Here is a 20,642-nt window from a genome sequence, read left to right as displayed (position 1 = left end):
AGATGACCCCTGGGGTCCCCCTTCCAACTCTCTGATTTGATGTGGTGCCCACAGCCGGGCACAGCAAATCCCAGATGCAGCCTGAAAAGTGTGGCACGATTTATTCTCTCTGTTATAAGAAAAAAACTGCTCCTTTTCCCTTACAGGATACCCAAGAGCCTATATAGAGTCCTTATGTAAGTTCTCTATCGGGAGGAGAAAATAACAGAGGCCAAGCAGAGAATATTGAGAAGCAAAGCGGCTACTAAGCCTGATCTTTATTGATCTGTTGCAACAGGGTCCTCACTCACCACACGCAGGAGGGAGGAGGAACTCAGAACAATGGTGTGCAAGTCCTTATATAGACTTTTGAAATTGCCCACCCTCTAGCTCAAGACCACCTCCCCAATACATCATACATATATCACAGAAGAGGCGGTCTGCAGCAGAAATAGATCGCAGGAGGCAGTCTACAGCAGAAAACCTGTCTGCCAGGGTACCTGGTAATGGTCACTGATTGCATTACTTGGGCAGTCTGGCCATTCTTTTGTGATGGTAAATACTCAGTACCTGAATCCAGGTCACAGGCTCACCCTATTCATACAGAGATACGCCCTTAAGACAGGATTTGTGAGCGAAGAGACAATGGGGAGGCTTTCCCATTTCCTTCCCCCTTGCAGAGAAAAAATTGAGATCAATTTGGGAGAGTCAAAATGGCTTCACGATTGTTCTCCTATACTATTTCAGACACGTGGTTTATATTTTATATCTTAGACTTTATAATTCTCATAGCGCTCTCCAATATTGAGATACTGATTCGCCTTCGGGAGAAGGAGCTTCCCTGTTGTGTCTCTGTATGTGTCACTGATCTGGGCTGAATCACTGCTGAGAACAGAGATTCGGACTGAAAATACTAAGTACCGAGGCTCCTCTGAGGCCCAGGTGTTCCCCATCCTCCCTTATGATTGCATTTCAATAAAAAAGTTCTTTTTACAGCCAACATGGTGTCAAGGTTAGAGCAGTGCTTCTCAAAGGGTGTGGCAGTAAAGGCTGGGAAGATTCAAGGACAATCACAGAAACATTTAAACATTTTAGTGCAGCGTAGTATACAGTGGTACCTTGGGTTACATACGCTTCAAGTTACACACGCTTCAGGTTACAGACTCCGCTAACCCAGAAATAGTGCTTCAGGTTAAGAACTTTGCTTCAGGATAAGAACAGAAATTGTTGCTCCGGCGGCGCGGCGGCAGCAGCAGGCCCTATTAGCTAAAGTGGTGCTTCAGGTTAAGAACAGTTTCAGGTTAAGAACAGACCTCCAGAACGAATTAAGTACTTAACCCGAGGTACCACTGTAGTATCAATATAAATATATTGTTTTATTTTCAGAATGTGGAGAGATATCTTTTGGAAACGAGAGCATCAAAAGATATTGGAATCTCACACCTCTCATTGTAAGCATGCTTAAGGTACTTACGTAAGAGGCTCCTTTATAATTATATTTTGGGAATGAGTCGTGTTCTTGTGTAGCTGCGTCATTTTATCCTTTCTAAATGACTCGTGATCATATTATAAAGCAGTTGTGTTCTATGCTATAACTCAAACCCACGTTGGGCAAAAAATTCCTGGACTAGACCATGGGTGGGCAAACTAAGGCCTGGGGGCCGGATCCGGCCCAATCGCCTTCTCAGTCCGGCCCACGGACAGTCTGGGAATCAGTGTGTTTTTACACGAGTAGAATGTTTCCTATTATTTAAAATGCATCTCTGGGTTATTTGTGGGGCATAGGAATTCGTTCATTCCCCCCCCCCCAAAAAAAATAGTCCGGCCCCCCACAAAGTCTGAGTGACAGTGCCTCCTGCTGAAAAAGTTTGCTGAGCCCTGGACTAGATGACCCCTGCGGTGACTTCCAACCCTTTTTCTAAATAAATATTTTTATTAAAGATTTTATCGGTTTCCATTCTGTGATTCTATGATGCGAAAAGAGAAAGCTGCTGCCAGCCTGAGTAGGCAGCACTATGCGAGGTGGACCTGTGGCCCGACTCGCAAGAATAAGCCAGGGCACAGGAGCCCTTTCCCAACTGGGAACAAAAAGGTGGCAGGACTTTCTGTGCCCAACTGAAGGCGGAAGCAGTGGTGGCGAAGGGCAGGGTGTCCGGGGCTTAGCCTGGGCTCCTTTCACTAATTTTCACCCTCTCTTGGGCCCCCGGCCAAGAGACATCCTGTTATTTTCCTGCTGAGCGTCCTTCCCGCCCGAACTCCCCCCCTTCAACCGGCTGCCGAGGTCAAGGGGCGCGTTCTGTCCACGGGGAGGGGTCACCGCCGCAAGCTTGGCCCCCCTGAGCCAGCGTTTTCCTGTTTTGCTGAGTCGCCGTTTCCTGATCCTGGCCGGAGAGAGCGTTTTTTTTTCAGAGTGCGGTTCAGTGACCAGGACTGGCAAAGGGAGAAGGTGTGATGGCCTGGGATTCGGATTCGGAGGCTGAACCTGAGGAATCCCATCCTGCAAAGGATTCCCCGTGAAATATACTCGGAGTCGAGTGTGGATTTCATGTTCTTTATTCAGCTCATAGTAGTGAGGAATGAAAGTTCCCTACAATATCTGCTTTATATACATTATTTACACAATGGGCTGCACGTGATTGGCTAATTCTGGGATTCTCCTGTAGGCCAATCAGGTTGTGGATTCACTTCCACCTGGAGCTGGATTGGGTGGCTTCTGTGGACCAATCATACTGCTGCATTGTTCTAGGACCAATCAGACTGCTGCATTCTGAATCCTATTGTTCTTGGACCAATCAGATTACTGCCTTTTGGATCCTATTCAACTCAGTACATAACACCTCACCTCCAGAACCAGCTGAGCCGGGGCTAGGGGCATGAGCCTGAAGGGTTCTCACCTGTGCTGGATCCTCAGGTGCAGGCACCAACTGAGTCTGCTCTGGCTCCTGAGGTGATGGAGGACCCATTGCCTGCAGGTGCTCCACTCTCAGCCCCGTCAGGGGAAGCTAAGGTTGCCTCTGGGTCCAGTAACCCTGCAGCCTCTCCTGAGCTGCAGAGGCTCAGGGCAGAGAGGCGGAGGGAACTAAGCTCCCGCAGGAGGAGTACTCACCTCCAGGCCAGGAAAGGCGAGTCACCTGAGGATCGGGGCCACCCTGTACCTCAGCGCAGATAAAAGCCGGCCAGCCCCAGTCCCAAGTTGCGGGAGCAACTTTGTTGGTTGCTAGTTTCTGCCTGAACCCTGTCCTGCTATCCTGCCGGAGCTCCTGACCCGCCCTGGCTCCCTGCTTGCATGCCTGTTCCTGGCTTCACCCGACTCCCTTGTGCATATTAGCACCCATCTCAGTGGGTTGCTGGCCCCCTCCCTGAGACTCATCTGTTTCCCACTGCCAACTCCCCAAATCTTTTCTCTCTCTGCTGCGGCCTGCAGGTTCATTGACTCTTCAGTTGGTTCTCTTCCAGTGATTTATCAGCCCATTTATCCCTTGTTTATAAGTCTATTATTATTATTATTATTATTATTATTATTATTATTATTATTAGAGTTATTTTTCTTAACAGCAGCAACACAAAAGTTCCAGCATAACAAACAGAAGAGAAACCATGAATCAAACATTTTAGCCTCACAGTCCGGAAGTGCAAAAGTACGAAAACACAGCGCAGCTCCAAAGGGATAATGAAGGATTAACTCCTGCAAAGATCCTTTAAAAAATTAATAGCTAAAAAAATAAAAGTGTTTCCCCACCTGTGAGTTCCATCTTTGCTGAGAATAAAGGTTCTTTATAGGTTTGCATAAACTGGTCGCCCAGAGCGATCATGCGCCTCAACATTTTGTAGAAGAAATAAAATCATGGCATATTTGGAAGGGGGGGGGGAAGTGTTTGAGCTCTTTTCAGTTTGTGAGATATCTTTTCCAGCTGGGCAATCTGCCAAACCCTTGAATGCCAGCAATCAAAATCATTAATATTAAAGCTCTCCCGGGTTTTGGCAATACAGCCTTGAAAGATAAGAGAAATAAGTTATTTGCTTTTCAAATTTGTTTTCCATATAAAGGTAAAGGGACCCCTGACCATTAGGTCCAGTCGTGGCCGACTCTGGGGTTGCGGAGCTCATCTTGCTTTATTGGCCGAGGGAGCTGGCGTACAGCTTCCGGGTCATGTGGCCAGCATGACTAAGCCGCTTCTGGCGAACCAGAGCAGCGCATGGAAACGCCATTTACCTTCCCGCTGGAGTGGTACCTATTTATCTACTTGCACTTTTGACATGCTTTCAAACTGCTAGGTTGGCAGGAGCTGGGACCGAGCAACAGGAGCTGACCCCGTCGCAGGGATTTGAACCGCCGACCTTCTGATCAGCAAGCCCTAGGCTCTGTGGTTTAACCCACAGCGCTACCCGCTCCAGATACTGGGGTTCCAGAACCCCATATTTTGCCCTCTTTTCTTGCCTTCATGACAGAACAATCCGGTTGGAGCTGATTACAGAGGTGTGCGGGAGAATACCTTTCAGAGGCTGAATGAGGGAATGCTGCTCATGCAGAGAGGCAACAGGGAGACTCCCTTGAGGACTAGCGCCTTATTATTATTTATTCCATTTATATACCACCTTTATCTTTCAAGGTAGTGTACATGGAGAGTCCTCCTCAATTTCATCCTCACAACAACTCTGTGAGGTAGATTAGGCTAAGAGATGGTGATTGGCCCAATCTCACACCCAGTACGCTTTCTGGCTGAGTGGAGATTCGAACCCTGCTCTCCCAAGTCCTAGTCCTACCTCTGTGCCCCAAATGCAGATCAGCAAAGGGGAGAGACAGTCCTTTGACGGATGCTTTATTTATACTCCTTTTCCTCCAGTTTGCTTCTCTTCTTTTCCCCCCTCTCTGCCGAGAGCCTGGCAAAAGGAGTAGACTCTGGATTCCTTGGTGCTAACGATCAAGAAATGGGAAGGGCCTTTTGAATGCAGGCAGCCAGCTCTCCTTTTGCAATCTCCCGGAGGTGCCGATGGCTCCCAGCAGAGAGGATTTGGCTGCCGACTTGGGTGTGCGCAGCCCAGCTTATTTATTTTTTAGGGGGAGCAGGGAGGGTGGAAGAAAAAAGGCTATTATTTGTACAGTGGTACCTTGGTTCTCAAACGCCTTGGTATTCAAACAACTTGGAACCCAAACACTGCAAGCCCGGAAGTACCGTATTTTTCAGTGTATAAGACTATATTGTTTCCTACATTTTTGAAGTTTTAAATAAGGGGGGTCTTATACACGCACAGTGCATTTTCTTAATTTTGAGTCCCAAAAAATAGGGGACGTCTTATACACGTGTGTGTGTGTGTGTGTGTGTGTGTGTTATACACGGAAAAATACGGTAAGTGTTCCGGTTTGTGAACTTTCTTCAGAAGCCGAACATGCTCTGTTTTGAGTCTTAGGATTTTATTTATGTTAAGTGATGAATTAATATGTTTAATTCCATAAGGTGAAGATCTAAGGATGTTAAGGTTTAAGTTAAATTTCATAAAAATTGGGATTTGGAAAACCGTTAAAAGGACATGCAATGAAATTCAACTAAGGGGAAGCGAGGAAGTCACTTAACAAAGTTAATAACTGTAATTTTCAATAAGGCTATGATTTTTGTTTGTTTGTTTTGTGTGTTTGTTTGTTTATAATATTATGAAAACTAATAAAATTTTTGAGGGGGGGGAAATAGAATAAGGGCGACTGACCTCTAGGTGTTTAAATCACCCGCTGAATAAATGAATAGACCATCCCGGAGGAGGCAGCAAAATCTTTGGGTGAATCAGGGTGGAGAAGGCCCTTCCTTGTTTCAGGAACCTCAAAAGACCTTGCTTTTGTTCAGCAGCCAACCAGATTCCCCTATGATTGATGGATTTATTGCATTTAGATCCCACCTTTTTCTCCAAGGATATCAAAGTGGCCTATATGGTTTCTTGCCTCCTTACCTTACGAGAGATGGCGCCCCCGGGTTTCTCCGTCCTCCACCAGTCGCGGACTGTGGGCCGGGGGGGAGGGGTGGCGTTATTAATCCGGGAAGATTGTTCTTTCAGGGCTCTACCATCGCCATCGATCCCCGGCATTGAATGTGTTGGCCTAGTGTGGGGCTCCGAGGTGAGCTTGGCTGTCTGGCTGGTGTACCGGCCACCTAGCGCACCAGCAGCCACCCTGTCAGGCCTGCTGGAGGCGGTGGCCGGCTGGGCCTTGGAGTTCCCTAACCTATTGGTATTGGGGGACTTCAACGTCCATGCTGATGCCACTCCCTCCTCACAGGCTCTGGACCTGGTGTCTTCCATGGCGACACTAGGGCTCTCCCAGTTTGTTTCGGGCCCCACACATCAAGCAGGCCACACGCTGGATTTGATCTTTGGCGCCGGTATAGATGTGATCATGTTTCCTTCGATGAAGGTGCCATGGTCTGATCATTGTGCTCTGAAAGCCAGGATTGACGTTCCACCCCCACCCTGCTTGGGTGGCGAGCCAATTTGGGCTCGCCCGCAGAGGCTGATGGACCCTGATAGATTCCGTCAAGCCTTGCGGGACCTTTCTCCCCCTGGCGACTCATTGACTGAGCTTGTTGAGGCCTGGAATACCCAGCTCCTGGCAGCCATCAATGAGATCGCACCTAAGCGCCCTCTGCGACCCCGCAGAAACCGGGCTCCCTGGTTTACCGAGGAGCTTCGGAAAATGAAGCGGGACCTCAGACGGCTAGAGCGAGTATGGCGGGGTGCCCGTGACAGAGCCTCAAGAACATCTTATAGGGCTTTTATGAAAACCTATGAGATGGCTGTGAAGGCCGCTAAGAAGTCCTACTTCTCGGCCTCCATTGCATCCGCTAGCTCTCGCCCGGCGCAATTATTTAGTATAATTCGGTCTTTAATGTCCCTCGAAGGACAGCCAAATTTAAATAACAATTTGACACACAGCTGTGAGGCATTTGCGAGCTTTTTTGCGGAGAAGGTCTTGTTGCTCCGCCATGACCTCCCTGCCAATTTGGATACAATAAAGGAACTGGAGGCCCCTCGACTGTCCTCGGGTTCAGTATTGGACCACTTTGACTGGATATCCCCAGCCGATGTGAACAGACTCCTCCGAGCTGGAAAGCCCACCACCTGTCCTCTCAACCCGTGCCCGTCCTGGCTGATTAGAGCGTGTCCAGACGAGGTGTGGGCCCCCCTGGGGGATATCATCAATCTGTCCCTTGGCACCGGGACATTCCCAGGGGAACTGAAGGAGGCAGTGGTGCGCCCGCTCTTAAAGAAAACATCATTAGATCCCTTAGATCTATCCAATTACCGCCCGGTTTCGAATCTTCCATTCCTGGGTAAGGTGATTGAGAGAACGGTTGCTGAACAGCTTGGTAGGTTTCTGGATGAAACATCAGCTCTGGATCCATTCCAGTCCGGCTTCCGCGCTGGTCATGGGACCGAGACGGCTCTGGTCGCCCTAACAGATGATCTCGGCAGGCAGCTGGATCGAGGCGGGTCGGGGCTGCTGATTCTTCTAGACCTGTCAGCAGCCTTCGACATGGTCGATCACGAACTCCTGGACCACCGCCTTGCCGACGTGGGGATCCAGGGCACAGTCCTTCAATGGCTGCGCTCGTTTCTCTCTGGTCGGGGACAGAGGGTGGCGCTTGGGGGGGAATTGTCATCCCGCCACTCCTTGGTGTGTGGTGTGCCCCAGGGTGCAATACTCTCCCCGATGCTTTTTAACATCTTTATGCGCCCCCTCGCCCAGCTTGTCCGGAGTTTTGGGCTGCCATCAGTATGCTGATGACACCCAACTCTATCTGTTGATGGACGGCCACCCGGACTGGGCCCCAGACACACTGATCAGATGCTTGGAGGCTGTGGCTGGATGGTTACGTGGGAGCCGGTTGAAGTTAAATCCTTCGAAGACAGAGGTCCTCTGGCTGGGACGGGACGACATGGGACTGAGGGGGCAACTCCCATCTCTTGCGGGGGTGCAATTAGTGCCAGCACCATCCGTTAAGAGTTTGGGTGTAATCATCGATACCTCCCTCTCCATGGAGGCGCAGATTGCAGCTATAACAAAGGCGGCATTTTTTCATCTCCTCCAAGCTAAGCAGTTGGCTCCTTACCTCTCTCGCCCTGACCTAGCCACTGTGATCCATGCGACGGTCACCTCCAGACTGGATTATTGTAACTCGCTCTACGTGGGGCTGCCCTTGAGACTGACCCAGAAACTCCAGCGGGTGCAAAATGCCGCAGCGAGACTCTTTACGGGGTCTTCGCTTAGAGATCACATTCATCCGGTGCTATACCAGCTGCACTGGCTCCCGGTGGAGTACAGGATCAGGTTTAAGGTGCTGGTTTTAACCTTCAAAGCCCTATACGGCCTAGGGCCCTCGTACCTACGGGACCGCCTCTCCTGGTATGCCCCACAGAGGAACTTACGATCTTCAAATAAAAATACCTTGAAGGTCCCAAGCCACAGAGAGGTTAGGCTGGCCTCAACTAGAGCCAGGGCTTTTTCGGCTGCGGCTCAAACCTGGTGGAACGCTCTGTCACAAGAGACAAGGGCCCTGCAGGACTTGACATCTTTCCGCAGGGCCTGCAAGACAGAGCTGTTCCACCTGGCCTTTGGTCAGGGCGCAGCCTGACTCCCTCCTTTGGCAATCTTTACAAAACTTTAGTTTACGGTTGCCATCAATTTTCATTTTAATTCATTTTTATAATGTTTTATAATGTTGTACTGTTTTAGTGTTGTTAGCCGCCCTGAGCCCGGCTTCGGCTGGGGAGGGCGGGATATAAATAAAATTTATTATTATTATTATTATTATTATTATTATTATTATTATTATTATTTAATCCCTTCTCCATTTCGTTCCCTGAAAGTGACCAACCTAAGCTCACACCCAGTGAGCTATGTGGCCGAGCAGAGATTTGAACTCTGGTCCTCACCAGGTCCTAGTCTGATGCTCTAACCACTATACCACACTGTACCGAGCAAGACCCGAGCCCATAAATCCCTCTGCCCGCCTCCGAGCCCTGTCAACTGGCAGAGAGAGAACACATGTCAACAGTCTCGTTTTCGTTGGCAAAAGGTTGGAGGGTGCGAATGCAGTCGTGCTTTGAAATGGCTTCCATCCGCACTTGCAACTGCTACAGGAAAATTTGGGGTTGGCTTTTACAGCCCAACTCTCCACCAAGGAATTCAGTGTCCCCTAAATCTGTTATCTGTCACAGGAAAATGAGTGGAGGCAGGAACCTGCAGAAGAAAAAGCAAGGCGGATCTTTAGTTTTCTGTTACAACAGAGGGCCCCCCCAACACCTTGCAAGAAGGTGAGGACCCCTAACAAAATTGTGCGAGAACTTTTAAAGCTTTTCGAAATTGCCCAGCCCCTTAACCAAAGGCCATCCGAAAGCACCACAGAAAGAGGTGGTGAAATACAACTGAAATTTGAGCGTGTGGTTTGTCTCCTGTTTGTCAAGATACAATGGTCACTGCATTACCTGGGCTATTCTTTGGAGATGCTAAATACTTAAGTTTTCGAATCCAGGTCTCAGGCCGATCCTATTCTTACACAAAAGATACCCTTAAGACAGGAGCTGAAGGATGTGTAAGTGAAAAGAACCATTGGGAGAGGTTTTCCTAAGAAATTTCCTTCTGCAGAGGAAATATTTGGGGTCATTAAGAGTCAAAATGGCTTCAGGATTGCTGTTCTATTTCATACATGTGGGATATGGATGTATTCTTAAAGGTAAAGGGACCCCTGACTGTTAGGTCCAGTCGTGGACGACTCTGGGGTTGCGGCGCTCATCTCGCTTTACTGGCCGAGGGAGCCGGCGTACAGCTTCTGGGTCATGTGGCCAGCATGACTAAGCCGCTTCTGGCGAACCAGAGCAGCGCACAGAAATGCCATTTACCTTCCCGCCAGAGCAGTATCTATTTATCTACTTGCATTTTGATATGCTGTACCATTAAAAAAAGAAATACTGTATTTTTTGCTCTATAAGACTCACTTTTCCCCTCCTAAAAAGTAAGGGGAAATGTGTGTGCGTCTTATGGGGCGAATGCAGGCTGCGCAGCTATCCCAGAAGCCAGAACAGCAAGAGGGATCGCTGCTTTCGCTGCGCAGCGATCCCTCTTGTTGTTCTGGCTTCTGAGATTCAGAATAATTTTTTTCTTGTTTTCCTCCTCCAAAAACTAGGTGCGTCTTATGGTCCGGTGCGTCTTATAGAGCGAAAAACACAGTAACTAAATTTAAAGAATGAAACGAAATGAAATAACCCAACATGTTAGTGATTTGCTTTCTCTTATCCCAAAGCGGGGCACCCCCTTTCACATTTCCCACCCCGGTGTGTTGAGACGCCTTTGCGACCGTGGTGGCCGCCCTTCTCACAGCGTCCCTTTCTCTGCCTTGCAGTCGTGTTCGTCTGCTGCGCCCCCGACATCTTCCGCGAGCTCATGGTCCACGCGCATCGGGAGGGGCTCGCCGCGGGCGAATATGCCTTCCTCTACATCGACCTCTTTGGGGCGAGCCTGCAGAGCTCCACATTCCCCGACCGGCAGCTCCCCTGGCGACGGGGCGACGGGAACGACACCGTTGCCCGCGAGGCCTACAAGGTAAGGCTCCCGTGCAGCCGTCAACGCCACCCCTGGCGGGCGGTCCCTTCTCCACCGCATGTGGTTTGAGCTGAAACAAATATGCATTTGGGTGTATTTGACAGAGTTTGTCCATTCTTTCCCCCCCGCAGTGCGGACTTCTGGGTTGTAGGCAATTAAGCCCCTCTCAGAGTGGAAACCCGCTGAGATTAATGGCCATTTTGACACCGTACATTTAAAGCGCTGTGATGTCACTTTAAACCTGGGAAGAGGAATTGATTGTGAAGCCACCTCTGTAAATTGTAGCTCTGTGAAGAGGAATGGGGGAGTCTCCTAGCGACTCTCAGCACCCTTAACAAACTACAGCTCCCAGAATTATTTGGGGGAAGCCATGGCAATTTAGCCCCACTCAATTAAGACCCATTGAAATTAATGGACTTAACATTCACACATTCACACCATGCATTTAAGAGTGCTTTGATATCACTTTAAACAGCCACCGCTCCCCCCTCTCATAAGTACAAAAACACATGAAAAAAAATACAACATACAAAAGACAAAAAGAAAATAAGAAAAAATTAAAAACAAATCCGTTTTTTATAACATTGAACTCATTTGCTTGTTTCCTTGACCTCCTCTCACCTCCCCTTTTTGTATCCCATTTGCATAATCAAATCAGCAAATCCTTACCCTCATTCATTGTCTTAACTCTATATCTTAACATATTATAACTCTATGTTTCCAACCATTATCAATTCATTTTTGCATATTCTTAATAACTTTGTTGCTAATGCCACTTATTTTCAATCAAACACCATTTTAACATTCATTAATTTTACAGTGTTTCTGCAAATAGTCTTTAAATTTCTTCCAGTCTTCTTCCACCAACTCTTCTCCCAGGTCTTGGATTCTGCCAGTCATTTCCGTGCTCCCCCCTCATTGAATACTGGGAATGGTAGTTTGTTAAAGGGCGCTGGGGGTTATTAGGAGGCCCCTATTCCCCTCACAGAACTATAGTTCCCAGAGTTCCCCGGGACTGATGGATAAACCGTGTTGGGAATTGTAGTCTTTTAATAGGCGGTGTGTGGAAAATTCTGACTTTTCTCGGTGTTTCCCTCTGTTCAGTGTCAGGGTCCCATCAGTTGCTCCGCCCACTTTGCCTCTTGCCCCGCCCACGATGGAATGTGGCCCTCGGGGCCTCTCTAACTGGCCCTTGGGCCTCTGTGTGGCATACGCCCCACTCCCCATGCTCAGGAAGGGAGACCTCTGGCTGAATATAGCCTTCAGTTACCCTGCCCACCACAGGCATGCGGCCCCTGGAAGGTCACCGATGAGGGGAAGCGGCCCTCGGGCTGGGGAAAAAAGCCAAGCGACGGGCAGAAATTCAACCGGGAAAGCTTCTTCCTGGCAACGGCAGGTGACAGGGAAAGCTGGACTTCTGGAACTTCTGCCGGTCAGGAAGCCGTTAAAAGGCGCGGGTGCTTTGCCAGGAAGTGGCCGCCGAGAGAGAAAGAGAGAAACGTGGCCATTGTGCCAAGAACACCTGGCAGAGGAGGCCTTGTGGAGGTTGCTGTGCTTCCGTGGGGGAACTGCGAGTGCCTGGCAGGGATCCCAGCGCCTTGGGAGCATTGGGGACGGGCATGACAATGAGGCTTTGTGACGGACTTGGAAGCTGCCCTGAGGCCGAGGCGGGCCGAGGTTGGCAGCTGAGCTGGCCATTGTCAAGACTTGCCGGGGTCTCAAGTTACTAGGCTGCAGTTCTGCGCTTGGGAATCACGGCGCCCTCTTCAGGCACAGAAGGGAGCTGCAGTTCGGGCAATATCCTGCTTACAAGAGAAAATTAATCAATCAATCTTTATTACGGTCCAGAGACCCAACAAATCGTTACAAAGCAATGCACAATTCAGACAGCCTACCTCCAGGTTAAACAAGCATTTTTTTCTGACTTAAAGATAGGGATCATTGGTTCTTGCAACCACCGATAAAAACTTCGCCGCTGCTAATGTTCTAGCGTTTGTCCGGTCTTCCAATAGGAACCTGACATAGTGAGCCTCTGATTTTCCGGGGAAAGATACCAGCAAGGGTATCCTCCTCCTGCGATGAGGCTACATTTTAATATTTTAAAGTTCCATTATTTTAATGTTGTATTTTATTTTTGTTTTTAAGTTTGTAATCATTCATTTTGTTTTTATTATTGCTTGTAAGGGTGGGGTATAAATAAAAAAAATATTATTATTATTATTAATATCGGTTCAGCCCTGGCTTGCTCATATTTTGCACAGTGCAGCTGTTATGTACTGAGTTGAATAGGATCCAAACTGCAGCAGTCTGATTGGTCCTAGAACAATAGGATCCAAATCGCAGCAGTCTGATTGGTCCTAGAACAATAGGATTCAGAATGCAGCAGTCTGATTGGTCCTAGAACAATGCAGCAATATGATTGGTTGGCAGGAACCACCCAATCATGCTCCAGATATAAGTGAATCCACAACTTGATTGGCTTACAGTAGAATTCCAGAATTAGCCAATCATGTGCAGCCCATTGTGTAAATAATGTATATAAAGCAGATACTTTGAGGGGACATTCATTCATTCCTCCTCACCACTATGAGCTGAATAAAGAGCATGAAATCACTTTGCGACTCTGAGTATATTTCAGCAGCAAAATATGTTTTATAGAATCGATGTCTTGAGCACACGAGTAAAGTCTGTCCTGGTAGGGAACTCCTCTCAACCTGCCAAAGAGAAAAGAGTTGTGTGTATCTGCACCTCGGAATGAAGTTTCTGGGTTGGTCAGGCCTGGTTAGGAATCTTGCAGGGCAGGCTCTGGGCCTTAAAGCCGGTCTGCTTGAAACCAGGTGTTTATTCAGAACAATGAGGAGTAGAACCTTACTTAAATCAGGGGAACGACTATAGCTCCTGCTTTGTGTGTTAGAGGCCCCAAGTAGGTCTGGGAAAGGCTCCCTGGGAGCTGCTGCCAGTCAGTGTAGGTAACCCTGCGCTAGCTGGAGCAACGGTCAGTCTGCGTGATGCAACTTCCTATGGGCACGAAGGCGATGGATTGTATTCTCAGGCCTCGGCAAATTCTTTATTCTTCCTTCCTTCCTTCCTGCCACCCACCCACCCATTTAACTCCTGGAGTACTGGGTTCGAATCCCACCCGGCGCCCCTGTCATGCCTTTTTGGACTGGTTTCCCTCCCCGCACAAGATCCTGTCCGTGGAGAGGGGCGCTGAGGGTGGTTTAGGGTGGAGGGGAAGGGCGATGACTTTGGCCAGACCTCGCCGGCTATGCTTTTCTCCGGCGTGAGAGGAAGGAAGTAAGATAATTCCCCCGGAGTAGCGGGCAAGTTATAGGCTATTAATAGCCCAGGGAGCTGTGAGCCAGCCTGAATATCTATGGGGAGAGGGACAGGATTCATTGCCTCTCAATGCCTGTTGGCTTAGATTGGTGGTTGGGAGACACACAACTTTGCTTTCAATCTGAGGGCCACATTTATATCAGGGAAACCTTCCGAGGGCCACACGGCAGAGGTGGGCAAGGCTAGCGGGGAAAGTGAGCGGGGCAACAGGTGGGGATTTCACCTGTGGTTCGGTAGGGCTAATTTCCACACACTTGCGCCCCCGCCCCCAAAGGCAGGATCTGAGTTCGAGGGGAGAGAGAGGCTTAGGGGGCCACTTTTAGCTGTTGGGTCCCAGGTTCTCCACCTCTGGCTTAGAAGGCTTTAAAAACCGAGGGTTTTCACAAACTGTGAAAAAGATTCTATCAGCTGAATAATGGAGACACTGTATGTATTTTCCCTTTTTTATTTGTTTTGTAACACAAGAAAATCCTGAATACAAACTAGTTTTGTTTTTTAAAGCCCGCTGTTATATCCAGTGTTAAACCCATTTAAATTAACAGCCATGACTACCTTAGGCCCATGAAATTCAGGGGGTCTACTCTGAGTATAACTTAGTTTGACACAACCTCGTATGGCCACAGTTTTGCCACCCCTGGGTTAGACTGTTGGTTTCTTGAAACGAGGGGCTTAAGGTATGTTCATGAAGGTCTCTCAATTGCTATAAAGCAAAATAGCTAAGTGGAAACTCCATAGACAGGAGCAGTGTACCTTCAAGGACCTGATTTTGGGGGGTGAATCACGGAGGGAGCGCTGTTCCCATCGCCCCCTGCTTCTGAACTTCCAAGAGGAGATTCCAGCTAAGCATTAGGGAGAACTTTCTGAAGGCAAGAGCTGTTTGACGATGAACAGATGGCGGCGGACTCTCCTTCGTTGGAGGTTATTAAACAGAGGTTGGGTGGCCGACAGTCAGGGGGGGGGGGGTTCCTTAGCTGGGATTCCTGCATTGTGGAGGGGTTGGTCCCTACTGTTCCGTGATGATTCCAAGTGATTTTGAATGCACATCTCCCTCTCACCCTCTGCTAGGCCGTCATGATCATCACGTACGCAGAGCCCACCAACCCGGAATACAGGCCGTTCTTGCAGGAGGTCAAGGAAGGGGCTCAAGCACAGTTCAATTTCACCATGGAAGACGGGCTGGTAAGGAAGCAGCGCTGGTAGATTTGCCTTCCCGGCTCCCCACAGGAGTCAAAGAGGGTCTGGGGGAGGCCTATTGGCTGGGAATGCCTGCCTTTTGTTTCCTTTCCATAAGAAAGCATCATTGCCTTCGCTGGAAATATTTAACAGCATCAACTTAGGGCAACGCGCAATCCATTATTTTGCAACGGTGCGTGTTTTTGTTACTCATTTACTTAAATCAATGCTCTGCCTTTTCCTCCAAGGGGGTGGCGTATGTGGTTTTCCCCCTCCCCGTTTCATCCTCACAACAGCCCTGTGAAGTTGTTGTTGTTGTTTAGTCATTTAGTCGTGTCCGCCTCTTCGTGACCCCCTGGACCAGAGCACGCCAGGCACTCCTGTCTTCCACTGCCTCCCGCAGTTTGGTCAAACTCATGTTCGTAGCTTCGAGAACACTGTCCAACCATCTCGTCCTCTGTCGTCCCCTTCTCCTTGTGCCCTCCATCTTTCCCAACATCAGGGTCTTTTCCAGGGAGTCTTCTCTTCTCATGAGGTGGCCAAAGTATTGGAGTCTCAGCTTCACGATCTGTCCTTCCAGTGAGCACTCAGGGCTGATTTCCTTCAGAATGGAGAGGTTTGATCTTCTTGCAGTCCATGGGACTCTCAAGAGTCTCCTCCAGCACCAGAATTCAAAAGCATCCATTCTTTGGCGATCAGCCTTCTTTATGGTTCAGCTCTCACTTCCATACATCACTACTGGGAAAACCATAGCTTTAACTATACAGGCCTTTGTCAACAAGGTGATGACTCTGCTTTTTAAGATGCTGTCTAGGTTTGTCATTGCTTTTCTCCCAAGAAGCAGGCGTCTTTTAATTTTGTGACTGCTGCCACCATCTGCAGTGACCGTGGAGCCCAAGAAAGTAAAATCTCTCACTGCCTCCATTTCTTCCCCTTCTAAGACAGCGGCATGCCCAAGGTCACACCCAGCGAAATTCACACAGCCAAGCGGGATTCGAACCCTGGCCGCTCCTGGGTTCTAGTACAGCACTCTAACCGCTACACTGCATTCCGTGTGAAAAAAGGACATTTCAGAGATTTCCGTACTAAGGTGATGGTCTCACCCATTGACCCACCTGCACTGACCTCCCCCCTCACCCACTTCCACCTCTGGCCCATCCACCAAAGGCATGTGGCCCCCAGAAAGTTGCCCCGGAGGGGATTTGGCCCTTGGGCTGGGATGAAACGGTGACTCTCAACTTCAGAGGGGAGGCAAAGTTGTAGGAAACAGGTTTGACCTCTGGGTAAACAAGCCAAGGAATGTCTCTGAGTTGAGCTGCATGGTTCTCCGCTCCCCATTTTCCCCTCATAACAACCCTGTTGGGCCAGGGGTCAGCAAGCTTTTTCAGCAGGGGGCCGGTCCACTGTCCCTCAGACTTTGTGGGGGGGCGGACTATATTTTTTTTTGGGGGGGGATGAACGAATTCCTATGCCCCACAAATAACCCAGAGATGGGTTTTAAATAAAAGGACCCATTCTAGTCATATAAAAACACCAGGCAGGCCCCACAAATAACCCAGAGATGCATTTTAAATAAAAAGACACATTCTACTCATGTAAAAACACACTGATTCCCAGAACGTCCATGAGCCAGATTTAGAAGATGATTGGGCCGGATCTGGCCCCGGGCCTTCGTTACTGGCTCTCCATTGTTATAAACCACGCTGGCACCCTGTTTATTATAAATCGAACCCCCCAAACCTTTTGACCCAAATACCGCGGTCCCACTGTGAGCGGAGGTACGTACCCCATTGATTCTAACCTCACCGATGAGTTGGCATTCTGAAGTTGGCGCTGTGGCCGGAAAGGACTCCCTCCTGGTCTGGTGACACCCGCCCTGTTCCTCCCCCCCGGCTGAGTGGCGCAGAGGCAAATCTAACTTTCTTTCCAGAAAAACTTCATTGCTGCTGCATTTCACGACGGGGTGATGCTCTACGCTCAAGCAGCCAGTGAGATGCTGCAGCAGGAGGGATCCTTCTCCAACGCCACCTTGACCACCCGTCAGATGCAGAACCGGACTTTTTATGGTCAGTACCTCTCATCCCTGCCAGGTTTTGTGCTGTTGGGTTTTTTTGTTTAATGTTTCTCCCCTTTTTTGTCCTCCCAACAGCCCTGTGAGGTAGGCTTGGCTGAGAGGAAGGGACATACCCCCAAGGTGAGTTCCGTGGCTGAGTGGGGATTCGAATCCTGGCCTCTCCCAGGTCCTGGTCTAAACTTGGGTCTCTGGCTGTTGTTGGACTACAGTTCCCATCGTTCCTAGCTAGGAGGACAAGTGGATCAGGGAGGATGGGAATTGTAGTCCAAAACAGCCAGAGACCCAAGTTTAGGAAACCCTACTCAAACTGTTATGCCACACAAAAAAAAAAGGTTGCTGGTCAGGGACTGTAGTTCAGCGGTAGAACTCCCTTTTCGCATGCAGAGGGGTCGTGGGTTCAATCCCCGCCATCTCCTGTTAAAGATTCAGGGTGGGTGAAAGAAAATCCATCTCAGTGCAGCACATAGCTGAGCTGTGGAACTCGCTGCCACAAGATGTGGTGAAGATGGCCACAAATCAGGATGGCTTTAAAAGAGGATTGGAGAAATCCATGGAGAAGATCCGTGGTCAGAGGCAGGGATGTTTCTGAGAGGGCTCTTGTGGTCCAATCCTGCTCAAGGGTTTCCTATAGGTATCAGGTGGGCTGCTGTGAGAACAGGATGGCCGGACTAGATGGGCTATTGCCCTGATCCAGCTGACTCTCCTTATGTTATTGTGTAGAGCCATTAATTTCAGTGGGTCTCCTCTGAGTAGAACATAGTCAAACACAACCTCATACATTTAAAGCACATTACTTCCTCTGGAAGAATCCTGGGAGCTGTAGTTTGTAGGGTGCTGGAAGTTGTGGCTTTGTGAGAGGGGAACTACAGTTCCCAGCATTCTTTGTGGGAAGCTACATAGAGATGGATTAGGGACGCAGGTGGCGCTGTGGGTTAAACTACAGAGCCTAGGACTTGCCAATCAGAAGGCTGGCGGTTCAATCCCTGCAACGGGGTGAGCTCCCGTTGCTCGGTCCCTGCTCCTGCCAACCTAGCAGTACAAAAGCATGTCAAAAGTGCAAGTAGATAAATAGGTACCGCTCCAGCGGGAAGGTAAATGGCGTTTCTGTGCACTGCTCTGGTTCGCCAGAAGCGGCTTAGTCATCCTGGCCACATGACCCGGAAGCTGTACGCCGGCTCCCTCGGCCAATAAAGCGAGATGAGCGCCGCAACCCCAGAGTCGGCCACGACTGAACCTAATGGTCAGGGGTCCCTTTACCTTTACCTTACATAGTTTATAAATGTATGGCGTGGGTGCGACCACATTGCCTTCTATAGCCAGGAAACCCCATCTATCCAGTTGTGATGCTTTTCCTTTCAAAAGAAAGACCAAGTCAGAAGAAACGTGAAGGTTTTTGAACAGAGGTTGGATGTGTCAGGATGTACTCAGAGTAGACCCATTAAGATGCGTGTGGCAGATCTGTTCACCTCTCCTCAAGGACCAGTGTGGGATTGCTGTTTTTCCCCTCTCCTTCCTTCTTTCGGCAGGGGTCACAGGGACCCTGAAGATCGACGAAAACGGTGACCGGGAGATGGATTTTTCCCTCTGGGACATGAACCCGACGGAGGGGGAGTTTGAGGTTTGCTCCTTTTGTTGTTTGACTGTCTGTTCTCCCCACAACATGTATTCAAAGGTAGACCCCTCCCTGAACATGGGGGCATCATGGGTAAGAGCCAGTGATGAGACCCCTCACCCACAGAAATCCCCCATCTCTTTTTCAGAGTCATTTAAGCCAGCGATTGTCACCATGCCCTTGTGGCAGTGAGTTCCGCTGGTGGGGCATGCTGTGTGAAGAAGCTCATCCATGCTGTCAGACTTGAGGACCTTAACCCACGTCCATAGAGCAGGGGTCCTCCATCATGGGGAACGAATGTGGCCCTGCAGCCTCTTTATTTGGCCCTCAGGACTCTTCCCCAGCCCCACTCTGGAGGCTGCACCCTTTATCATTACTGCTTTGCAGACTCCCTCCTTGGGTACTTTTGCCTCTTTGGAGGCAAACTTCAACTCTGACCATGCCATTTACCTGGATAGAGGATGCAAAGGTGTGTGTGTTCGAGTTTGTTTTGAATTTTATTTCTAAATTTCAAACGTTTTCAAGATGATACGTACTTCCAAACACACATCCATTTCACGTTTGACTTCCCCTCAACCCCTCTGTGGATTCCACTGCAGTTTCTAAATTTGCTGCATATTATAAATATTCTATATTTTATCTTTTCCACACTCTACCCCGACAAGTATTCAATTGCTGTTATTCATTCAAATCCTACTGAAATATACTCGGAGTCGATAGTGGATTTCATGCTCTTTATTCAGCTCATAGTGGTGAGGAGGAATGGAAGTTCCCCCAGAATGTCTGCTTTATATACATTATTTACACAATGGGCCCCACGTGATTGGCTAGTTCTGGGATTCTCCTGTAGGCCAATCAGGTTGCGGATTCACTTCTACCTGGAGCTGGATTGGGTGGCTCCTGTGGACCAATCAGACTGCTGCATTCTGGATCCTATTGTTCTAGGACCAATCAGACTGCTGCATTTTGGATCCTATTCAACTCAGTACATAACGCCTATGTACGTTTTAACATGTTTACAACAATTCTTTAAATATTCAACAAAAGGTTTCCACTCCTCCTTGAAGTCTACCTCTTCTTGATGTGTGTGTGTGTGTGTGTGTATGCTTGTGTATTTGTGTGTGTTTTTGTGTAGAAACCAGCCCACTGTCCAAAGGCAAAAGTTACATTTGTGGCTCTGCCCCATTTTACTCCTGGCTCCTCCCCCACCACTGCTGTGCAGCCCCCAACATGGTTCCCAGAAAGGAATGCGGCCCTCGGGCTCCTCATCCTCACCAAGGAGGGGAAATGGTAACCTGCCTCCATCTCCTCCTCTTCTCCCTTCTCTCCACCTCCCCCCGACCCCTTTCTTCCCACAGATCGTCGCCACTTACAACGGGATCACCAAGAAGATCAAAATGGTTCCTGGAAAGGATATCCACTGGCCAGGGAATGGCATCCCAAGGGATGTGCCCTTCTGTGGTTTCGAGAACACCAACCCAGCCTGCCAAAAAGGTACTGGAGTATAGCTGTCAACTTACAGATTTGAAAATAAGGGACCAGCAGTCTTGAAAATAAGGGACCAGCAGCCAAAATAAGGGACCTGCAGCCTCACCTGTTCCAGGCACTCCAGTCTTCCTGTCCTCCTGCAGTCTGGTCAAACTCATGCTGGTAGCTTCGAGAACACTGTCCAACCAACTTTGTAACCAGAGGTTCAACTGAATAGAATCTGAATCACATGCACCACAAGGCCTATGCAGCCTCAATTTAAGATGGCTCCCCGGCCTGGCTTTGCACTGCAAAGTTTGCAGCAGCACATGCAACAAAATGGCGTCCAGCATTCAAAAACCCCCTCAGCTTGCATTAACTAGCCACACACAAGGCATGCAAGCTCCACCCAC

General features: G+C 49.0%; 1 protein-coding gene across 1 annotated transcript in view; it reads left to right on the top strand.

Moving 5' to 3' along the window:
* NPR1 (natriuretic peptide receptor 1) overlaps window positions 1-20,642 on the top strand; it is a 64,724-nt gene that overhangs the window by 14,392 nt on the left and 29,690 nt on the right. Inside the window, exons 3-7 of the mRNA XM_083715591.1 lie at window positions 10,365-10,564; window positions 14,969-15,082; window positions 17,007-17,142; window positions 18,677-18,768; window positions 20,121-20,256. Coding sequence (XP_083571717.1) covers window positions 10,365-10,564; window positions 14,969-15,082; window positions 17,007-17,142; window positions 18,677-18,768; window positions 20,121-20,256 — 678 coding nt within the window. The remainder of the gene's footprint in view (window positions 1-10,364; window positions 10,565-14,968; window positions 15,083-17,006; window positions 17,143-18,676; window positions 18,769-20,120; window positions 20,257-20,642) is intronic.

Source organism: Podarcis gaigeae (genome assembly GCF_964106915.1).
Source record: "Podarcis gaigeae genome assembly, chromosome: 16".
Taxonomy (NCBI): Eukaryota; Metazoa; Chordata; class Lepidosauria; order Squamata; family Lacertidae; genus Podarcis; species Podarcis gaigeae.
This window is presented reverse-complemented; position numbering and strand designations above follow the sequence as displayed.